The 24,123-nt window shown below is 37.5% G+C and overlaps 1 protein-coding gene across 1 annotated transcript in view; it reads right to left on the reverse strand.

The window, feature by feature from the left end:
- LOC150106010 (uncharacterized) overlaps window positions 1-23,486 on the reverse strand; it is a 45,106-nt gene extending 21,620 nt beyond the window's left edge. Inside the window, exons 1-3 of the mRNA XM_090394614.1 lie at window positions 23,168-23,486; window positions 13,521-13,612; window positions 12,692-12,908 (exon numbers count right to left, since the gene is read on the reverse strand). Of these exons, the coding sequence (XP_090250740.1) occupies window positions 12,692-12,908; window positions 13,521-13,579 (276 nt within the window). The 5' untranslated portion in view covers window positions 13,580-13,612; window positions 23,168-23,486. The remainder of the gene's footprint in view (window positions 1-12,691; window positions 12,909-13,520; window positions 13,613-23,167) is intronic.
- Between the last annotated feature and the right edge of the window lie 637 nt (window positions 23,487-24,123).

Genomic DNA, 24,123 nt, shown 5'->3' on the forward strand with positions numbered 1-24,123 from the left:
AATAACAGTATTTCCAATATATGTACTGTATGCAAGTTCATATGATTTTTCTTACATTTCAATATGAACGTTTAAAAAGCAAGCAGATCAATGATAATTTATAACTTATTTATGTTTACACACACACACACACACACACACACACACACACACACACACACACACACACACACACACACACACACACACACACACACACACACACACACACACACACACAGATAGATAGATAGATATATGTTAAAGATTCCTACATATATATAAATATATATATATATATAGATATAGATACATATAGATATAGATAGATACATTTATATACATAAATACAATTTGGAGCAGTTTTGGGTCATTTCGCTATAAAGTCGAAACAATCAAGAACTCGAACGAATGCGACTGTGGGCGACCCTAAATCCAGGCGGCAAGTAAGCATACCTTCTATTTAGAGCCTTAGTCTGGGGTTACTGTAGCACGACGTGTCGAAGAACTTGACAATGACATTGAAGGAACTTTAAAAATACAATCGTACGAATTTACGTCATGTTCACTTGCTTTAGATGAGAGCACATCTGGCTATATTTGTCCGTGGCATTGATCAACAATTCAATGACAGAACTGTTAGCGCTCGTAGCTATGAAGGGAACGACGAAAGGTACTGATATTCTTGAAGCTCCCAAGAAAATGCTCCAGCATTTCGACCTCAGCTTAACCAACCTCGAGGGTGTGGTAACTGATGGAACCCCCTGCTATGGTGGGAAAGACCGAAGGGTTTGTTGCAATGCTGCGGAAAGAACTGAAACTAGAAGGAAATGATTTCGTCCATTACCACTGTATAATCCACCAGAATTAACACGCGAAAATTATTGGATTTGAGAATCTCATGACAGTTACTGTGACTGTCATCAATATTATTAGAGCAAGAGGATTGAATCATCCTAAATTCCAAGAGTTTTTGACCCAAAAGTGCGAAGCGTATCACGGCGATGTTGTTTATTATAGTGATATGCGTTGGTTGAGCTGAAAAAAGGTTCTGCGAAATACAGCAGATATGCAAACCAAGCGGAATCCGATTGCGGAATTTAACGATCCAAAGTGGATGACAGAATTTTCCTTTGTGACCGACATCTCGTTGCATATGAATGACCAAACTACGCAGATAAAATCCATAGATCAACTGGTGCACACTCTGTGTGATCACATGAAATCTTTTGTGGCCAAGCTCAAACTTTGGGAGACACAACTCGTAAAAAAAGATTTAACTCATTTTCAACTTTTCGCTGAATCTAACTGTTCGTCTCTTGATGAATACGCTGCAAACTTAGCCGTGTTGCGAAGTGAGTTCGAAGACAGATTTAGTGATTTTCCTAACCAACAGTCGTCTTTAGATTAATTTTTCAATGCCATTCAGTGTCAGTGCTGCCGAAATGCCAGGCTCTGTACCAATGGAGCTGCATGAACTCCAAAACAACTCTTTTTCGAGAGCAAAAAATATTCAATGTACCCTTGTTTACATTTTACAAAGGCCATATTTCTGAGGACGCATTCCCTAATCTTCGCCGTCATGTTTTGAAGATGTGTGCTTTGTGAGCAGTTCGCCAGAATGAAGCAAGTGAAGTCCACACAAGAACTCAGATTACGGACCAGCATCTCGAGAATACTCTGCGCATATCGACTTCCAACACTGATACAAACATCGACAAGCTGGTCAAGGAAAAATATTGCCAAGTTGCCCATTGACATAGTAAAAAATGAATGTTTTCTTCATTAAATTATCTTTTTTCAAGAATTGATTGCATTTACTTATCATGAACCCGACTCCTACCTACGCTCTTAAAGCCGAGTTTGTTTATTTTTATGGAAGCATCTTCCAATTCTAAATACCGCAGTATAGCTTAGTGGCCCGTGGGTTTCATTGAAATTTTTAGTGCGGCCCGCACTGTCGGAAAGGTTGAAGATCCCTGTGTTTGAGATATTGAAGATGACTTTATTATCGCGCAAGGACATTTTTCCCGTAAGAAAACGAAGCTTTATGGTCATTAGATGTTTATTCACAAATTGTGAACAAATCTTAAATTGCTATTCAACAGAAATCACAAATATAAATTCTAAATTTCTTTTGAACAAAGTTAAAAAAAAAAAAAAACAGAAAAATTAGCAAATGTCAAATTGATATTTGACACTTTGCTAACATTGCGGAACAGATTAACATGACTGGCCACTAGACTTTTGAACTATGCAGAGCGATAGCTTTGGAGGGTTCACCTGCCACTCCTGATGTTTTTGTCTTTGGTGTGCTTGTGTTGTTTTCTATTGGGCGGAGTCGTGACCTAATTTTTAACTACCTATGAAACCGAATACCTACCTAAACCTACCCATACCCTAATTTTTAATCACCCATAAAAATTAGGTAACAATTCCGACCAATAGGAAACAACACAAGCACACCAAAGACAGAAACACCTAGCTGACATGACATAGCCTGCACTTCCCCCACGATTTCCGAAGACGACACACTATCGAAACTGGTCACACCCCGTTACTCCCACCCCTCACTTTTTCCCATAAATATTTCCTCTACCCCCAATATATTTTCTATCTTGAGATCCTTCTCTCACCCCCTCCCAAACACTCTCTAGCCACCCTCAATACTAATATTATACATATAAAAAAAACAGGTTGTTTCAAATCATTCACCCATATTACTCTAACCACACTTTCCCCATACCCCGTTTCTTTTAACAGCAGATGAATGCATATCGCTGGGACAAGGAGACAGAAGACAACACCAAAAAAGTTATGTCAACATTTTCCTCCTATATTATTCTTCATATATTGCTTTTATAACACTTCAATAATGCCCTAAGATTTGAGTAAAGAGCTGATGACATTGTAAAAAAAAGGGGCGCTCCTGAACGAAAGTAGGCTATGCTAGTCATTAAAATAACAATTTATTGAGCTGCTGAGAAACAAGCAGAAATGTGAAAGAAGGAACTCGAGGTCAAAGGTTGTTAGATTTGATCCAAGAAACAGAAGGGGGTTACCATGGAAGTTCTGAACAACAACAACAATAACAATAATAATAATAATAATAATATTATTATTATTATTATTATTATTATTATTATTATACAAGAACACAAAGAAACAAACACACCATGTCTAAATCCAACCCTATTTGCTAAAAAAAAAAAAGTTAAACTGTAATAGCAGTAGAAGTCTTCCAAGCACGTACCAACAAACAGTAAAATCAACACCTGGCTTATGACCAGTATACGAACATAACCATGAAACCGCTACAACTATCATCTATTGTGTTCCTCAGATAAGCTCTGCTAAGCTTTGAGGAAGAAAATTATTAACTTGCAAGTATCTGTTATTCACAAATGTAATGCGTTATAAATATTATATATATATATATATATATATATATATATATACAATTATTACAGTATCTATGTATGCAATTTATCTGAGACTTAAAAAATTAAAATAAAAATAAAAATAAATAAAAATAAATAAATTATTATTATTACTATTATTATTATGTTTTTATAATAATAAAATTACTATTATAATTTTTGAATATTCTATATTCAAAAATTCTGTATAATCTTTATTGTAAATATTAGAAGAACGTGTTGTAAATACATAATATAGAGGCAAAAAAGTATTTTTAAAAATTTTAATTGAAATCCAATGTAGAAAATGTTGCACTTTGTGCTGAATTCTGTATAATTATAAGTTGCAATGTCACTCGAGATGTTTAATGTATGTTTAAATATTTTAGCAGATCAATTAAAAAATTATTATTATTATTATTATTATTATTATTATTATTATTATTATTATTGTTATTATATAACATTCTGTACTAAATCGAAAATATAATATGTGAATAGCCTAAGTGTAAATAGCAGTATGATAAAGAGAACACTTTGTCAAATTAAAAAAAGGGAAATAAATGTAAAATGCAGAATGTAATCATATTAACTACTTTGTGTAACTGTGAACTATATTTGTAAACGATTATTGCGATGGCTAATATTCTGTTATATGAATTCCATATTAAGAGTGAAAAGTGTAACGTAAGAAACTAGAGCACTGTTGCCTAAATATTATAAAATATATGTCATTCGCTGAGAAGTAATGAAAAGTGAAAGTGAAGTAATGTACCGAATTGTACACATGGTTAGTACAGAATTGTAAAGTTGTAACATTGTAAAGTTTCATTGTTCATTGTTGCTGTCGATTTTTTTAAATTTTATTTATTGTTGTGAAAAGTGAAATGAATGCATTTAGCATTATCTATTGCACTTCAATAAAAAAAAGTGTTAATGTGTACTGTGATAAAAATGAATTGTAAAATTAAAATGTAAATCACAAAATGCAAAAAAAAAAAAAAATTATTATTATTATTATTATCATCTTTCCATTTCGCATAATGATTTTTCCTTTTCCTTGAGAATTCTGAGTGCAAATTTAATTTTAGATACACTGCTTGGACAGAAGTCAACGGACACTCTATGAGCAAGTTGCATCATGCCATGTAACGAGTCACATGTTTGTAGCAGTTATAACTTACAGGAATACTGTGCTTCCAAGTTAGTGCAACTATGTCCAAGTGAACTGGCTGTGAGAAGAGAACTGAAGGAGCTGGAAACAAGTGTTGCGATAGGATGCCATGCTGCCCACCTCAGGTCAACAATCAATAATAACATACTGAGATGAAATCGCATGGAGTAAACTGCAAGTGCTACCCGCAGTGGATGACCCACCATACTCACCGAACGTGACAGTAGGGTGCTGCGAAGAATTGTATGTAACATAAATAAATAAATTCGTCGGCCTACAGGTTGAATGCGGAGTAACGGGCATCAACTGGAAAACGAGTTTTCACAACCGACGCTCACAACTGAGGAATTTCCATGGTAGCACCGCAATATGCAAGCACTACATTACCCAACCCAACCTGCTGCGTCGCCTTCCATGGTGCAAATAGGGTGTACAGTGGTAGCTTGAACAGCTGTGTTATGTCGCGATGAATCACGAATCACCCAAAATCAAAAACGTAGCAAATGGATGGGTGTGGGTGTGGCGAATGCACGGCGAACGTCTCTTCCCAGAGTGCGTAACCCCAACTATGAACTTCAGAGTGGTAGTGTGTTGGTATAGTTCGGTTCTTCCTGGTTTGGCCTCGGACCTCTGTTTGTGGTGTCACGAAACTTGAACTCGGAGAGGGATCTAAACATTGTAGTCAATCCGACGTTTCCTACTTTGTGGCGTTTCTAGGAAACTGATCATTGTCTCGTTCAACAAGACCATGCACCATGTCATTAGGCTGCTGCTGTAACTGCGTGGTTGGTGGATTTGAACGTCACCATAATTGACTGGCAACGCTCCAGTTCATCCCACAGATGTTCATCTGTGGAATAAACTGGAGCATCGCGTGAAGTCAAGGGACGTCCGCGTCACAACAATCCAGAATCTCATTACAAGCCTTTCCAAAATTCCCATTGATCGCTATTCTGCTTGTGGGAAGTATGTCCCTTACGATTGCTACCTCTTCTCAGCGAAAAGAGGCCCTACACATTATCAAGTTGGCGCCATGGCTGTTTATTCCTCACACTATGGTGTCCGTTGACATCTTTTTAAGCAGTTTATTTCTGAGGTAGAACATCTCATGCATTCGGTGCTTTACTCCCAAGCAGGGAATTCAGTTGTTCAAATTACCAATTCCAAAACTGGTCTGTGACATAAATAGTCACATCTTAACTAACTCCAAATCTGAATCTCTGCGTTCTGTCCGATTAACGACCCGAATCTCAACCCAATACAATCAGAAGGATGTACTGCCACCGAAACAAAGCCTCAGCTTGAAAAGGCGCCCAACAACTCGCTAGAGTGCACGAGCCTACAGTCCTTTCTGGAGAGCAGGCAGCAATCTTAAGAGAGCAAAAATCTGATTTATTATGCATTCACTTACTTGAACATTAACGAAACTTAATTTTCAACTTTCAACTTTACCGACATAAGGGGTGAAGCAAAAGCTTTTCATATTCCCCGCTATCTTAAGAGAAACTGTGAGTGGAGAAAGTTTTATGAGCTAATTGCTCTCCCTGAGTGGGCTTGGAGATTAGGCCTTAGTATAGTGGTTTAGGATGGCTTTAGGTCTACATGTTTGAAATAATCCATTGTGTCATAATCTGTAGTAAGTTGGATCAGTTTGTTAGGGTGCACAGATGCTTTTGAGAAGAATTTGGTTGCTATAATCTGCATGAAAGTGTAAATATAGGGGACATTTGTGTCCCGATGAAATTGCACAGTTCGCATGAACCATGGGGCGTTCAGGATCATTCTGAGACATTTATTTTGGACACTTCGTAACTTAAGAATATTAGTATTAGCGGTATGACTCCAGGTCTGTGAAGCGTAAGTGAGTATTGGACGAACCATCAGTTTACATATTAGTAGTTTGATTCTGATGCTCAGCTTACTGTTCCTGTTAATTAGTGGATAGAGCTAGGCTATGGTTTATGATGTGTTTACAGAGAGTTTGATATGGGAGCGGAAAATTAGTTTTCTGTCTAATACTACTCCAAGATATTTGACTACAGTTAGCCATGGGATTTTTGTGTTGAATACGAGGATATCTTCTTTAGAAAGCATACATTTTCTAGAGAATAGGACGGCAACGCTTATCTGGAGATTCACATCGCGACGCCATTTGGCCAAGTATTGTTCATTTTGTGATAGGTTTTCTTGTAGTTTCTTAATGACTAGATACGGCTTTAAACATCTCGCCAATGTCGCTGTATCATCAGCGTATATGGCTTTGATTGAAGACAATGGGTTGTGCGGGATATCACACAAGTGTAAGGAAAATAGAATCGGTGCTAGTAAGGATCCTTGTTGAACTCCAGCCAATATGCGTTTTTGTATCGAAACTACCCCAAACATCCTGACTTGCATTCGCCTATCGTAGAGGTATGCCTTTATTAGCTGAATGATTCCCATTGGTATACCAGTTGATATCAGTTTGTATAGAAAGCCATAATGCCAAATCTTGTCAAATGCACTGGCTACGTCAAGGAAAAGAGCCCCTGTGCATTAACACCAGTTAAAACCCGTGATGATATATTCCACTAATCTGTATATTTGTTGCGTGGTGCTATGAGATTGGCGGAAGCCAAATTGCTCCCCAGGCAAGATATTTAGTCGGTATATTGAATCTTGGAGTCTGATAAGAATTACCTTCTCAGCAATTTTGCCGAGGTTTGAGATGAGACTGATTAGTCTGTAACTTTTAGGCAAACTAGGGTCTTTTCCAGGTTTATGGATTGGTATTATGTCTACCAGTGTCCAGTAAGAAGGGAAATGTTTGTAGTGAAGGATGAAATTAATTATATTTGTCAGATGCACAATAGCTCTGCGCGGTAGAATCTTTATCACATTGATAGAGATACCGTCAGGTCCAGGAGCCTTTTTGTTCTTAAACTTCATAATTTTATCATATTTTCGGCAGGTAAGGTGGGTGTAATTTGAGTGAAATATGTGACAGAAGATTTCAGTGAACATCTGACGTGACGGTGGATCTTGTATATATGATTAAAATCGAGATGATCGTATGCAGGTTTACATTGTTTTTCTAGATGATTTGCTATTGCTTCAGCTTAAACGGCATCAGTGCGGATTAGACCTGAATTGTTTGGGGGGGGGGGGTTATTTCTGTTTTTAATCTTTCGGATGAGATAGCATGTGGAGTGGTTATCAGGAGAGATGGAGGTAAATGTTTCTTTCCAGAGATGACTTCTATCGGCTGAGAGGGCACCTCTCACTGCAGAGTTGAAGCTATTCAAGATCCGTTTGTCTTGTGGCGCCCTGGTGTTGTGATATCTTTTTATTGCCTTGCTTTTTTCTCTGATCAGATTCATAATATCTTCTGGCAAGTGGTTGGATTTGCGAGTAGTTGAGGGGATAGTAACTGCTGCATAGGCTGCTTTAATCTGTTCTGTTAGATCTTTAACAGTTGTTTCAATTTCCTATTTTGATTTTATAATGGGTACAGGACCAACATATTTCGGAAGTACCTTGGAGAGCCTTTCCCAAGGAAAGATCGAGTGAGGGGGGAGACAGGTTTTCACGGTTTCCCAATTTTAACCGTATTGGATTGTGGTCGGAAGATAGATCATTAATCCTCATTATACTGTATTGGACTCTGATGTGTTGCAGTATGCCTATGTCCAGGACATCAGCGTGACCATAAGTGTTGTGATGGGTGGGGTTGGCGGGACCTATCACAAGTAGGTTGTTGAATTCAACATAGTTTTTTAGTATATGTCCATTTTTATTGGTGGAACGGCTATTCCAAACTGAATGCTTGGCATTTAAGTCACCTGCCATAATGATAGGCTCTCCGGTATCGAATAAGGCGTTCAAATCAGAGGGGAGTAATATTTTTTGTGGAGGATTATATGCTACGAAGATTTTTAGTTTGCCAGCAGAACACGCGAGAATCTCAATGCCGGTAACCTCGATGTTAGTGGTAGGAGGGTTGTTTATAGAGTGATGAGAGATAAAATTTTTAATGAAAATGGCCGTGCCTCATCCTCTGTGAGACAGTCTATCGGCTCTATACAGTTGATATCCACAAATTTTGGGGTTGTCTTAAGGTCTTAGGTGCGTCTCGTTTAGTAAAAGGACATCTGGGTGATGTCTTTGGACGAAGTCCTGTAGTTCTAAAATCTTACTCATAAGGCCGTTCGCATTCCACGCGATGTTCTCCAGAGAGTCTGGTTTTAATTTGTTACTGTTCATTAGTGAGTGCTGAGATGATGGTTTGTGTATCCGTTAGGAAACGTTTGGTGGTAGAAGGTGAGGGATTGGATCTACTAAAGTCCAGCAGCATATTTGCTAGAGAGGTAGTGATGATAGCTGTCAAACTGGATAGTGGAGCTGGTTGAATCTTTTCCAAGGGAAAGATTCAGCCAGCTTAACTTTTCAACCCTTAACTTTTTTGCACGATCTACGTCTGCATATGTCTTTGTATGATTCTGTTGAGATAATCTTTTTGAGTCACCTGGTTGAAGAGAATGAGTTTCTGAGTGTTTTTGATGTCCTTTGGGGGCCTATGGAGTTGTGGCCTCTGGGATAGGTCTGCTATGGGAGGAGGAAGGTATGCCTGCTTCCGTCTGCTTGTTTTTCGGGTTTTGGATGCAACCTCTATAATTGGCAGTGTGAGAGCCGCCGCAGTTGGTGCGTTTTGCTGGAGTAGTTTTCGGTTTTGCACATGTTTTGGTAGGGTGGCTTTTTGCACACTTCAAGCATTTGAACTCTGCCTTGCAAAGTCTCTGCGCATGCCCTAATCTTTGGCATCTATGGCATTGTCCAGTAGAAGCCTTCTTTCTCAAAGGCTCTGGGGTGATTCTAAGACCACATACTGATTTGAGGTCATAGATATTTTTGTACACTTGATGTATCTCTATTAAAACTAGAGGCAAGGGTGTTTTGTCTGCTCAAGTCATTCTGCTGACCTTAATAGGTGGTAGGTCCTGGAGGCTGAGGTCAGCCTCTATTTCTTCAGAGGTTATATCCTATGAGAGACCCTATTGAACCACCTTCAAATTTCGTTCCGAGCCATGAGAGAATTTATGGTATTGAAAATTGTTTGCATCCAGCTCTTTAGTTAGCTTCCTAAAGTCTAGCACAGTAGTAAGCAGAATCCTAACGCTATCATCAGTATTTTTAGCCGAGATATACTGTATCTGAAAGTGTGAAATGATGGACCTCAGTTTTGTCCACTTCCTTTTTTCCCTTAGGACAATCGGAGGTACCCTCTCTTTCGGGGAGGCAGTGTGATCAAAGCTGGGGGTGTCCTCTTCCATACCTAAATACGTGAGAGGTTCAATGTCAGAGGTTTTACGTTTCTTACGAGCCCGAGTTTCCTCAAAGTCTGTAGTAGGGGAAATCACCAAATCGAGTTTCTCTTCAATCTGGGGACTGTCTTCGCACTCTCCAATTTCATTTGGCAAGAAGTAGAAATTAAGACTGCCAGGCCAATCATTTTCAGCATTTTTCTGTATCTTTTTGAGTGTGCTAATCAGATGTCCTTTGGTGGTGAGTGAGTTAATATAAGCATCATTTTCTCCTTCTTCCCACATTGTGAAATATTTAGGACAATAAGCCAGCAATAGCGGTTAGGCCTAGTGAATTGGCCTAATATCAAAACAGATCACTTACCTGTGAGTGGTTAATTTTAGTACCAACAGGCACTTCTTCAATACGCACGCACTTGTCTAAACATTCTTACGACAAAAAGAAGCAGAATCAACCTAAATCTAATTCTCCTTCATTCTTATCACTATTTTTTTAAACTTAGTTTATCCTTATAAGGACTGGCTTAAAGGGGCGAAGCAAGAATGCTTTTCATCTTCCCCATTATCTATAGAGAACAGTGTAGGGATAAGGTGTTATTGAGCTATTAAAGCTCCGATCATGGCAGCCGGGTGTATAGTAGCTCAATTTTAATAGCTCAATAAGGTGTTATTGAGCTATTAAAGCTCCGATCAACAGCAATAGCCGAGCCTAAGTTAGAACTTCATTGGCTACAGCATTGCCATCCATTACCCTCCAATGGTATCAATCACCGCATCTCACGGTCGATTAACTCCCTCCTCGCTAAACTTATTTCTAAAGTTCTAAAAAAGAACTGGGCGATGGACTGAGTCCTTGAATCTTTTGCCGTCATCTGAATGACGAACATCTGTGTGGATGTGGTGCTATTGAGCTGAAAGCTCTAGTCATGGCTGAGTAACGGCAATTGCCGAGCTTCAGTGAAAACTTCATTGGCTACAGCATTGCCATCAGCTACTCTAGAAGTCCTTATTTAAAGGTAAAGACGTCTCTAAAAATTCGGACGATCCCTAGGTCACTCAATGGTGGGCGAGAGACAATTCATCTCGGTGGTGGCTCCACTCAGTGATGGCCTTCCACCTAGCATCGAGCAGAACCGCTCAAATTCCGAAGAAAAGCATTCACCGACAAAGCCCCTCACGGGGTCATGCCGGAGAACACTTTCTCCGGAGACTCAAATTGCTCCCTTAAAGCAAAAACCTTAAGAGAGCGTACTCAAATTAATAATATTAATTAATTAATAAAAATTAATTTTTTATTAATTAATAAAAATTTGTTAATTAATTAATTAACAAATTAATTAATAAAATTAATAAGGTGTTATTGAGCTATTAAAGCTCTGATCATAGCAGGAGGGTAACAGCAATAGCCTAGCATCAGTTAGAACTTCATTGGCTACAGCATTACCATATTTAAAGGTAAAGCCGTCTCTAAAAATTCGGACGATCCCTAGGCCACTCATTCGTGGGCGAAAGACCGTCCATCTCAGCGTTGGCTCCATTCAGTGATGGCCTTCCACCCACACACCACCACCGAGCAGAACCGCTCATATTCCGAAGAAAATCATTCAACGACAAAGCCCCTCAGTGGGCCGTGCCGGAGAACACTTTCCCCGGAGAGTCAAAATGCTCTCTTAAGGCAAGGACCTTTAGAGAGAGAACTCAAAACTTTCGAATCACAGCACCCCAAGGGAGTAACAGCAACAGCCGAACCTCAGTTAAACTTCATTGGCTACAGCATTACCATCCATTACCCTCCAAGGGTATTAATGCTCGTATTATAAATCAGCTCTAACGGTCGATTCCACTAGTCTCCATAAGGACTGGCTTAAAGGGGCGAAGCAAGAATGCTTTTCATATTCCCCGTTATCTGTAGAGGACAGTGGAGGGATAAGGTGTTATTGTTGAGCAATTAAAGCTCTGATCATGGCAGGAAGGTAACAGCAATAGCCGAGCCTCAGTTAGTACTTCTTTGGCTACAGCATTGCCATCCATTTGAATGAATCAATCATCGTATCTCACGATCGATTCCACTTATAGTTCTTATAAGAACTGGGCGATGGACTGAGTCCTTGACTCTTTATCCCGTCTTCTGAATGAAGAAAGTCTGTGTGGATGGGGTGTTATTGAGCTAAAAAGCTCTAGTCATGACTGGGTAACGGCAATAGCCGAGCCTCAGTTAAAACTTCATTGGCTACAGCATTACCATCCATTACCCTCCAAGGGTATTAATGCTCGTATTATAAATCAGCTCTAGCTGTCGATTCCACTTCCTTATCCTTATAAGGACTGGCTTAAAGGGGCGAAGCAAGAATGCTTTTCATATTCCCCGTTATCTGTAGAGGACAGTGTAGGGATAAGGGGTTATTGAGCATTTAATAAAGCTCTGATCATGGCAGGAGGGTAACAGCAATAGCCGAGCCTCAGATAGAACTTCATTGGCTAAGGCATTGTCATCCATTACCCTCCAAGAGTATTGGATTCTTTCTCCCCCCGTCGATTCCACTTCCTTCCGCCTAAACTTATATACTAAAATTATATTAGATTTGGAAAGGTGTTGCAATAGTTTTTATAAATAATTAAATTATTCAAATGTATAAAATTTTTAAACATTTCTTTTCTTTATATTTATAGAAATCTTCCGAAAGTTTGTCAAAATTAATTAAATCTAGATTTAAGGATTAAAGTAGTTGCTTCTATTTCAAAGTGCTCTGCTCGCATTTGTAATAGATTCACTGCAAAATGAATGTTAGATGAATCATAGACAAACATATTATACTCACCCCTCTGGCTTTAAGTTGACATACAGGATAGATGCATTTGCCATTTTCTGTGTTTAAGCATTTTTTGCATAGCATATGCCCGCAGTCGAGCTTCCATATTCTGATACGTTTCTTGCGACAAATTAAGCAAATGATAACGAGTGAATTGTCATTCACTTCCAGATAGTCTATAATTGCATTCAAGGCCGAGTTCGTTGTTTCAGCAGATGTATTTATGCTGTAAGTAAGTAGTTAATTATACACTGTCTTTGATTTATTATTGCATATCAAAATAGCATAGTATAAGTATAGACCACTATCATCTGGTCTATCTATTTAATTCTAACATTTGAAATAGATAATAATCCGCTTGCAGTTTTCCACAGAACAAAACATTAGATTGAATGGTTGCAGAAACGTTTGGACTGTATGATATGACACAAAACTGAAAAGAGGAGTAGAGAGAGAGAGAAGGCTGAGTAGGAGAGAGCGAAATGAGCATCGAATTTTGATGACGATTTCAAGAGGAGTGCGTGCTTGAAAAGAATGACTATATCTCGCTTCCTTGGAACTGACTCAAGGTCAAGGCAAACTTAAAATGAAAAAGTGGAAGAGTGATCAATCAATAATCAATTGTCGAAAATCAACGCAAACAAGATGTAAAGATGTGGGGTAATACAGTATAGAGCCATTAAAGTCAGAATATTCAGAATAATGGAGAGGAACTTTTGGCATTGCTTAACCAACCTGGCCTAGTGTTTAGCTACGGCATTGGTAAGGCTTAACTTAACCTTTTTAGCTTACCTATAAATATATAAATAAAGACTAAATATTTTTATCGGCTGCTCACCGTTTTTCTTCGGAAACGACTGCTTTATTTTCAGTCGCTGTGGAGCTTTCTGATCCCATTGTCTTGAATCCAATTATTCTGTCTTTATGCACCTGGTAAACAGCAAAAAAATGATACAAAAAATTTAGACGGAAAATCGCACTTTCAAATCCTCAATATGTTGGTTTAATCCATTCCTGAAATAAATATAAATAAAAAATAAAATATAAAATAAGTAGTAAAATCATGGACTTGCAGAACGAAAACCTCATTAAATATAATAAAATATTCATTTCATCTAAATCTAAATTGCTTGGGTTCTCTTAATTTTGGTAATTAAAAATTCTGGGAACTTTTCCCATCACTTTTGCATTGTGAAAATCATGGCAGTCTGAATTTCGGGAACTATCTGTTATTAGCTTTAAATGTTTTATACGTGGAAATTATCATTTTTCAAGCCTCAGAAATGTTACTAAATATTTCTTAAATTACTGGAGTTGAAATATAAACGTCTTCTCTGACACTCAATCCCTGAAGTTAGAACTATTTTTGCCATAGTCGCTTATTGAGTACCGATAGCAGAATGAGAGAAGCTACCAAATTATTCGCATTGCATTTTTCATAATTACAGGTTTGGGGAGGACCTCATCTAGAAGCGTTTGCATACATATAAAATTTTCATATTAATCATAGATGTTGCTCTCAGAAATTTAGAAAATAAAAAGGTGTCGTTGAGATTTTGCAGTAATGGTCCCGATAATAAAGCTTGTCAAAACCTGGTCTCTGATTAAACAAGGAAGAAAGAAATCTCACGTAGTACACGTCTTTTATCTCTCCTCTCACGCATTTCGTTAAAGTACTGATATGATAACTTGACTTATCTAGTTCTAGTTCGTTCTAGAACTAGTTCTTGTAGTACGTTCTTCTACCACGAACTTGAAGGTCTAGTTCGTTCCAAGTCCTTTATCAGTATGATTTGATTTGAGGTTGGAAACAACTCTTGAAGACTACGTTTCTGTGGTTATCATTCATACTTATTATGTTTTCTTATTACTTTTCAGACATGCCGTTCAGAAAAAGTATTAATGAAAAAACATTAAGGGCGTTTAAGAGATTCAGAACTAAGTTATAATGAATATTACGCAGCACAGAATGAAGGAAGCCTATGATATTATTAATATTGTTGCAGTGTCTCCATAGAGTCCGAAGACTCATCGGGCGAGACCCACCCAAACCGATATTCACACAACACCTATTATACCTTGCCTTAAACGTATTCGCAGCGCAATAGGAGGATTCCCACTTCTCTGGCAATCTATTACAATTATTTACCTGAATCCAAACAAAATATCTAACCCACACACCCTTAATAACCTTACTCCTATACAATTTCTAGGCATGAGATCTAGTTCTTTTTCTACTCGTCATGAATTTAAAAACTCGTTTGTGTCAGAACCTATTTAATAACATAAAAGGCTCTGTCATATCCTCTCTTTTCCACCTCTTAACGAGATTTTAAAATTAACCTTAAGTTTATTCTCATACGGAACAGTCACAGATCTGTCACCAGCTTGGTCACTCGTCTCCTGATCTACTCCACAACTCCTGATCCTCAAGAAGTAACATAACCTCCCTTTCGTTATTTGTCAGTATGTTCCTAAATATCCAACTGATCCTATGAGCTATTTTGTCAACATTTGTAATATGCTTTCTAAAGTTCAACTCTGTCCAGCATAACAGCCAGATCCTGAGATTCGTCAATTTATTCCAATCAATCCAGTACTGTCTGTAACCTATTCATCACGAAGTTCATAACCTTGTATTTTGCATGATTAGATTGTCAACGATTATCCTTCGTCCACACTGCCAATTATATCGCAAAATATCCAGATCAAGTATTGCCCTCCACAACTTAGCATCATCAGTAAACAAATGAAGATCTCCACAACTTATTCGCTATATTACTGACATGCCAATTGAACAGAATTGGCATGAGTACAGAACCTTGAGATGCTCCACTAGTTATTCGAATTCTTCTAGATTCCGCACGACCTAGCCGGCCTGTGTATTCGAGTACGTAGCATATCCGCTCTCCAGCCAAGATACTGCAGGTTCGAATCCCTCCAGGAGCATCGACGTTTGTGACTGTCCTACTAATCAGTTACCAGTGTAATGCTGTGACCTGCGTCCTGGCGCAGGTTACAGCATGATTGATGTCTATGCACCATACAAAAATCAAATCACATCAAATTCCACTCCACCATATACTACCCTTTGATATGTCAGCTACTCACCACGTGGTTCCATGCCACGAACTTCATATCCATCCTGATTTATTCAACCATATGCAATAGATTTCCATGAAGTATTCTGCAGAAATGTAAAGTAATAACTTTGCAAAGTCCAGCTGTATCATGGTGTATTCATTTCCTTCATCCAAATTCTGCTGTTTTATAAATTATAAATGTAAGTGTATTATTAAGGAAGGAGGTAACTTCTACAGAGCCTTGTTGCCCACCGTAGAGTATCTTAATCCTATCCACCTATTCTGAATTCTTCTCATAACTAACTCTTTCAGCACCTTAGGTTTTCTACTCCAGAGATACTAATCGATTTGTAACTGATTATCTTGAAGCCACCTTTAATGGAACTGTCTAACCCTGTTTCCACTTGCTTGAAACCTTGAGAGAGCTGAAACGTAGATCAAAATTTCTTCAGAGGTACTGCCAGATACTTGCCCATTCACATAGTACAGCACATTCGCTTTCGTATTTTTCAATATGACGAAAAGCTCAAGTTCATCTATATAATTCTCGAATCAATCTCTAACAAATCGACAATTTCAAAATCTCTACCTAGATGATACACCCCAGTAAAGATTACTCAGTAAAGAAACTATTTCTTCTGCTTCTGGGAAATTCTTTAATAAAGCGACATATAATACCTTTTCAAGAAATTTAGTTTTATTAATTTCAAAATATTTCGCACATACTAGGATTTGATTGGTTATTGTTATATCGTTACACCCATCTAAGCATAAACTATAAAAAGGATTGTTATTTCTCAATTGACAATTAATTACTTTATTTATAAATACCTTTAATTCGTCGTTGAACCGAATTATTACTGAGAATCTTATTTTGAAATATTCCTTTTCAGACTCTGTGGGTAGAACCACCGATTTCAAATATCCCCAAGGTTTGCGATATTTTTCGATCTTTCAAATATCACACTTTCAAAGATTCTAAATATAATTGATAATGTGACATGAAAGTCATTTGTTTCCTTCCAGAATCCGTTTTTTTTTTTTTTTCAACTTCCACTTCATGAGCGTTGTAATGACGCTGCATAGCTTAAGATGCAATTTAAAAACTAGTTATTTTACAAATCATAAAAATGGCCTCAGCTTCATCATATGTTTTGTTTTCATTTAATATACAGTTGTATCTCGCTAATCCGAAACTCTTTAGTCCGAACTGCGGCTTGAAAGGAAAAAAACCTTTATTACGTGAGATTATTTTGTATACTATTATTTTTATTTAATAATTATTATTGTAACTATTATTATTTATTTTATTATTAATTACAATACAATATTTTTCATACTGTCGATTATACGTTTATACTCTAGGCCTATTTTGATTTATTGTGTGTTCACGTTTGCTTTTTTATACTGCACAGTACGTACTGTCTTGTCGGAATGAATCACGTGCATAATTTGGTTAAAAATATAAATCCTGATGTTGAAATCTCACAAACAGGTGTTAAACGGAATGGATTACAAGAATAACAGAAAGTGAATTCGAAATCAAATCAGATACTGAAATTATAAATACAGAATTACAGGACGCTACAGAATTGAATTAGAAGACGATGATGGCGATAAAGAACTCGAAGAAAAAAAAAGTAAAGCATGGAGTGGCAGCTGACAGTTTAACATGTGTATAGAATGGGCTAAGCAGAATGATGCGCCATTCCACAAAGTTTTATTGCTAATGCAGCTCCGAGAAGAAGCATTCGAATAAAAGTTTAGCTTCCAAGCAGCAAAAGAAAATCACTGACTTTTTTTAGAGAGAAATAAAAAAATTGTGTGTTATTTGTGAAACTTTTACGTGACAGTTAAGGGATATTATATTCCATATTGTTTCTTAGCCGAATAAGAAATTCAAGGAGTTTCATGACGAATATAGAAACTATATAAAGTTCGGCGATTCCCAGCGTAAGCAAATACCTGGATGGTGCAGCACCTCATCCTTGAAGGTAGTGCAAGCTGAGGCAACTCATAGAAAGGGTGGAGAAAGCTCTGATCACTATTCTTGATATTTACCCATAATGTGAACTTAACTCCTAGGAGCTGGTCACTCCCCAGACCAGTTTTGACCTTATGAATAAGTAAAGCCGTCTCTAAAAATTCGGACGATCCTTAGGCCACTCAATTGTGGGCGAAATACCGTCCATCTTAGCTTTGGCTCCACTCAGTGATGGCCTTTCACCCACCATCACCACCGAGGAGAACCGCTCATATTCCGAAGAAAAGCAATCACTGACAAAGTCCCTCAGCGGGCCGTGCCGGAGAACACTTTCCCCGGAAACTCAAATTGCTCCCTTAAGGCAAAAACCTTAAGAGAGTGTACTCATCTCTCGAATCTCAGTGCCCAAGAGGGTAACAGCAACAGCCGAATCTCAGTTAGACTTTCATTGGTACAGCATTGCCATCCGTTACCCTCCTGGGGTATTAATCACCGCATCTCACGGTCGATTAATTCTCAAACTCCAGCAATCCGTTAATACCAACGCAAGACGTTGCTGACTGTAAGGGTGAAGCAAAATGCTTTTATAATCCCTGCTATCTGATAAGGATTGCTGGGTGAGGAAACGTTTATGAGCTAAGTGCTCTGCCTGAGTGGGTGCGATTTAAAGATCTTTATTTGGAAGTAGGATGGCCTTGGGTCTCCTGTATTTTGAGAAGTCTGTTTCATCATAATTTGCTGCTTGTTGCACTAATTCATTTGGATGTGAAGAGGATGCTGAGAAGAACTTTACTGCTGAAGACTGCAGGAAAGAGTAGATGTAGGGGATATTTGTATCCCGGTGGAGTTGGACATTTCTGATATACCATGGTACGTTTGAGATCATACGGAGACATTTGTTTTGCACTCTCTGTAGTTTGAGGATATTTGTACTTGAGGTGTGGCTCCAGGCTGGGGACGTATAAGTAATAATGGGTCGAATCATCAACTGATAAAGGAACAATTTTATTTTGGTATCCAGCTTGCTATTCCTATTTATAAGAGGGTAAAGCTGTGCAATGACTCTTGATGCTTTTGTACATGAGGCTTTTATATTCCTATTGATAAGAGGGTAAAGCTGTGCAGTGACTCTTGATGCTTTTGTACATGAGGCTTTTATATTCCTATTGATAAGAGGGTAAAGCCCTGCAGTGACTCTTGATGCTTTTGTACATTATTATGCTTTTATATGTGAACTGAAGGTTAGTTTTCTGTCCAGCAGCACACCCAGATATATTTGGCTTCTGCTTTTCAGGGAATCTTGGTATTAAATAGGAAGATATCAGCTTTGGTAATATAAAATCATAATATTATGCTTTTGTAAGTCCTTATAGTCCTTATAAGGACTGGCTTAAAGGGGCGAAGCAAGAATGCTTTTCATCTTCCCCGTTATCTGTAGAGGACAGTGTAGGGATAAGGTGTTATTGAGCAATTAAAGCTCTGATCATGGCAGGAGGGTAACAGCAATAGCCGAGCCTCAGTTAGAGCTTCACTGGCTACAGCATTGCCATCCATTACCCTCCAAGGGTATTGGATTGAATGAATCAGTCACCGCATCTCACGGTCGATTGATTAATTTCTCCCAAGTTCTGCTTTTGTAAGTTCTTAAAAGAACTGGGCGATGGACTGAGTCCTTGACTCTTTATCCCGTCATCTGAATGAAGAAAATCTGTGTGGATGGAGTGTTATTGAGCTAAAAGCTCTAATCATGGCTGGGTAACGGCAATAGCCGAGCCTCAGTTAAAACTTCATTGGCAACAGTATTGCATCCATTACCCTGGAAGTCCTGAAAAGGACTCTTCTGCTGTTGTAAGATTGTAATGAACAAAACTTATATCCATTTTATTAGACTAGCTAAGAGGTGTCCTAATAAATTACTAATTATATGAAAAGCCAAAGGCTTTAATTCGGCAACATAACTTTAAGTTAAGACATAACATAAAGTTAAGAGATATTATATCCCATATTGTTTCTTAGCCGAATAAGCAACTCAAAGAGTTTCATGCCGAATAAGCAACTCAAAGTGTTTCATGCCAAATATAGAAACTATATAAAGTTCGGCGATTCCAAGCGTAAGCAAATACCTGGATAGTGCAGCACCTGATCCTTGAAGGTAGTGCAAGCTGAGGCAACTCATAGAAAGGGTGGAGAAAGCTCCGATCACTATTCTTGATAGTTCATGTCGCCGAATTGAAGCCTTTGGGTCTTCATATAATTAGTAATTTATTAGGACACCTTCTTGGCAATTCTCATAAAAGGGATGTAAGTTCTGTTCGCTACAAACTTGGTATTAACTAAGTCTACCTACTCACTGATGAGACCTCAAAAAAAGGTCGAAACCGGTCTGGGTAGTGACCTTCTCTCATAATGGTGAACAATAATACAGCTCCTAGGAGTTAAGTTCACATTATGGGCAAATAAAAAATATCAAGAATAGTGATCGGAGCTTTCTCCACCCTTTCTATGAGTTGCCTCAGCTTGCACTACATTCAAGGATCAGGTGCTGCACTATCCAGGTATTTGCTTACGCTTAGAATCGCGGAACTTTATATAGTTTCTATATTCGGCATGAAACTCTTTGAGTTTCTTATTCGGCTAAGAAACAATATGGGATATAATATCCCTTAACTTAAATAGTTCATGTCGCCGAATTGAAGCATTTGGATCTTCATATAATTAGTAATTTACGTGATATTTTTTACGCAAATTAAGTTATGTACTGAACTATGAAATTTCATTAAATCAGAATCCTCAACAATGCATGTACATACAAACTAATTTTTTTTACTAAAATAAACTCGTGTACTGTATTATGTTTTAACTTTTACATTACAGTACAGTAGCTTTTTTTCTATCAGTTACTTCATTTATTTACAGAATTAAATCGATGTACCATTACAATCGGATTGTTTTTGTGTTAAACACTAGTTATTGTTGTCCCTTGGGTGAAAATTCGCTAATCCAAACGAAAACAGTTTTTGTTAGTTCGGATTAGCGAGATACCACTACAGTTACATACATTTTTGAAACGTTCGGCTTCGTTTTGATGCTGTCTGAGCAATACTTGTATCACTTGTGCCCGCTGCAGTTTCTGAAATCTCATATATTGTTATTAATAAGGAATAGAAATATATAATAAAATAAACATAATTTATATCAATGAAGAAACACCATCACCAAGAAGAAAATTTATTATAAAAATTCCAATCACTTATGCAGTGTAAATGTATGCAGTTTTTGCTGAAGTATACACCCAGATATCTGGGTGTGCTGCTGGATTTCCTGCTGGAAAAGCGCATTTCCATCTAAGCAATCATGTAAACAGACGAATCTAGAGGTTTCTCGAGACCTGAATATGTCCAAGAGAAACCTCTTCACAGCGAGGTCACAGCATGGTATGCGGTTTCCAGCCATGACATAATTGGACCCTAATTCATTGAAGAGGGTGGTGAAACTGTCAGCTCGAATGACAAACACTACATCAAGAATGTGTTGGTTCTGTTCATAGAGGATTTGCACAGGATGTGTTGTGCAATAAAGCATTCGATTTCGTGCACAGCTATTCCAACAGGACGGAGCAACCCGTCACATATCACGTGATCACATGGTTCTAGGGCCTATTTATCAAAACACTTCCATGTTAGGTCATTTCGAAGTTCACAGAATTCGCTTACCCTTCACGTTCTTCTGATCTCACTTCGCTTCATGTCTTTGTGTGGGGTACGTTGAAGGGATGGGTATTCCACCATGACCCGTCTTGAAACCTTGATGAATAAGGGATAACAGTACACCATATGTCCAATGGATATCCGAACCCTTGTTTTCGAAGATGACAGAGAATCTTCGCATGCGCTATGAAACCTATCTGAAAGACAAGGTGCCCATTTCGAGTCAGTAATCTACCGTCGTTAATGCTTTATTCGACAAGATTCCACCAATAGTTGTGAATGTACATATGATCATTTGTAAACATATATTTCTTTGTTAATAAACCCGTTTATTGCATAACATATATTGTTGTAGTAATTCAGTACTGTTTTTTTTCTTTCGCCATACTGTACAAAGTCAACTGAGAATAGTGACAAATGTATTGAAAAGTTTGTTTTAGTCAAGACACGAGCAATCTTTATGTGAGCATTTTCAACTGAAGAGGAGTTAGAAGTTCTCTTTCAGTATTTCTCTTGCAAAGAGAGCAAACAGATCAGCAATTTGTCTTTAATGCGAACACAAGCAGTTAAATCCAAAAAATACTGCAGAATATCTATAAAAGAAGCAAATTACGTGGTGTAGAATGGGTTGTGTAGTGCTGCATAACACAGATATCGTAGAAGAATGTAGACTATGTATCTTGTGTAGAATGAGTTCTGTAGTTATTAGTGTTGTGTAGCACAGCAGCCTATCGAGATGGGTCCCGAAACTCCAAGTGTCATATAATAATAATTCTCCATAAAAAGACCAAACCAATACATCCAAATTAAATGTTTATATATATATATATATACTGTATATATATATAAATATCGGGGTAAGTCATTCCGAAGAATTGGACAAGAATATCCAATGTCACCCACACGTTTTTGCCCACATCATGATGGTAAAATTATGGAATTAGTATCAATGAAATAAATCTAAATAATTTATATTTTGCAGATTATTATTCTGTTAGCAAAAAATAAACTCAGGAAATGATAAATGACCTCGTCAAAAAATGGGAAATTTTATAGCAAATTCAGATCGAATTGAAATAAAATTAGCATATATTCTTATTGCAACGTTGAAGAACTATTACCTCTAACAATAGTAATTCATTAGCAAATTCCGTAGCATATCAGGAATAAGTGTAAACAATAAATGAGAAAAATACTCGATCAAAGTTATTCCATTTTAAACTGAATACCCATTCAATCCTACTGTGTTGTCTCATAAAGGCATGGCACTTTATCAATTCAAGATGAGTTAGCCGATCTCATACGGCGATAGCAGGGTTTTCTACGAAAAGCAGATTTATTTCTCATTAATCATATTGGCAAATCGGTAAGGAGAACACATGCAGTTCATTGACAAAAAGTAGTATTTGTAGTGGAGACGTTGGAGGTAGATGGCGTTGTGTATTGTAGTTGAAGGATTAAGTAGGAAGGATGGCGAGTTGAATGTGGTGGTGTAGTGTGTCCTACCACAATGACTCTTGGGACTCTCTGGTGTCACGTAATAAAAAAAAAAAAAAATTGACAAATCTTTCATGTAATCAACTGCAGGAAAACGATACCGAAATGCTCATTATAGTACTCTACTCTCATTAGAACAACAAAACAATCCCATGTTTAACATTATATTAAATATTGACCGTACTTAAAATAAATACTGTAAATAAATAAATACCTAAAATCAAGTCCGGCCTTATAAACAGCTCTCTAACATACGCTGTCCGTCCTGTTAATTCCAAGTAGACTTTCCTTTCGCAACTGCTAAATCATGCATATTTGTCGAATATAATTACTGTCCTAGTTTACAACAGACACCAACACAGTAGTTTCACAGTCATTCATTTCGTTGAGATGATCACTCCATTACGGAAGGAAATGCAGCTTCAAAACCAAACCAAAACTACTTGTTAAACTGCCACAGTAACAATGTTTATCAAGTGACAAATATGATATTCGTGACTGCTCTTATCATATATAACAAAGGTCAACAGATTGTGTGTTGGAAGCAGAGCCACCAGCTTGTATATGGCAAATGGTAGAACTTCAATTTAAATATACACATGAGTTTATAAGGCAGAAAATCGGAATAAGATGGTAGCAATTATTTTAATTTAAAACATGACGTTGCATCCTAGTAGACAAACGGTAAAGACTAACAAAGGTGAGATGTTTATCCAAACGCAACGCATGAAAAAATAACTTTCCACGATAAAGAGCCAAGAGGCTATTTTCCGGCGAAAATGAGATTTACTATCTCCCTTAACTAAACTTAAAATAACTTACTGTTATCAAGAAATGATGAGAAATTTTTGATCTCAGTATCGTTCACGTTTACCAGTATCATACTGTTAACTTACTATGAGAAAGCATTGAGCAGTTAAGATAACGGCAAAAAGCGTATGTGAACTAAACTCATGACGTCAGGTCGTTGCTTTTGCAACAGTTGTCGTTTGTTCAGACACTGACAACGATAATTATCAATCTTGACCAACGCAATGAATTCTAGATAGCATATACGAACAAGTTTTTAGGTGGAGTATTAGTGTTACTCCCCAGCCTTAATATGTGACGAACTTAAATATGTTATATAATTCAAGTAATTTTATTAGTGATCTCTGATTCCATGGTAGT

This window comes from Typopeltis vanoorti, chromosome 6 (genome assembly GCF_054136105.1).
Source record: "Typopeltis vanoorti isolate ZY-2024b chromosome 6, IOZ_Tvanoo_1.0, whole genome shotgun sequence".
NCBI lineage: Eukaryota > Metazoa > Arthropoda > Arachnida > Uropygi > Thelyphonidae > Typopeltis > Typopeltis vanoorti.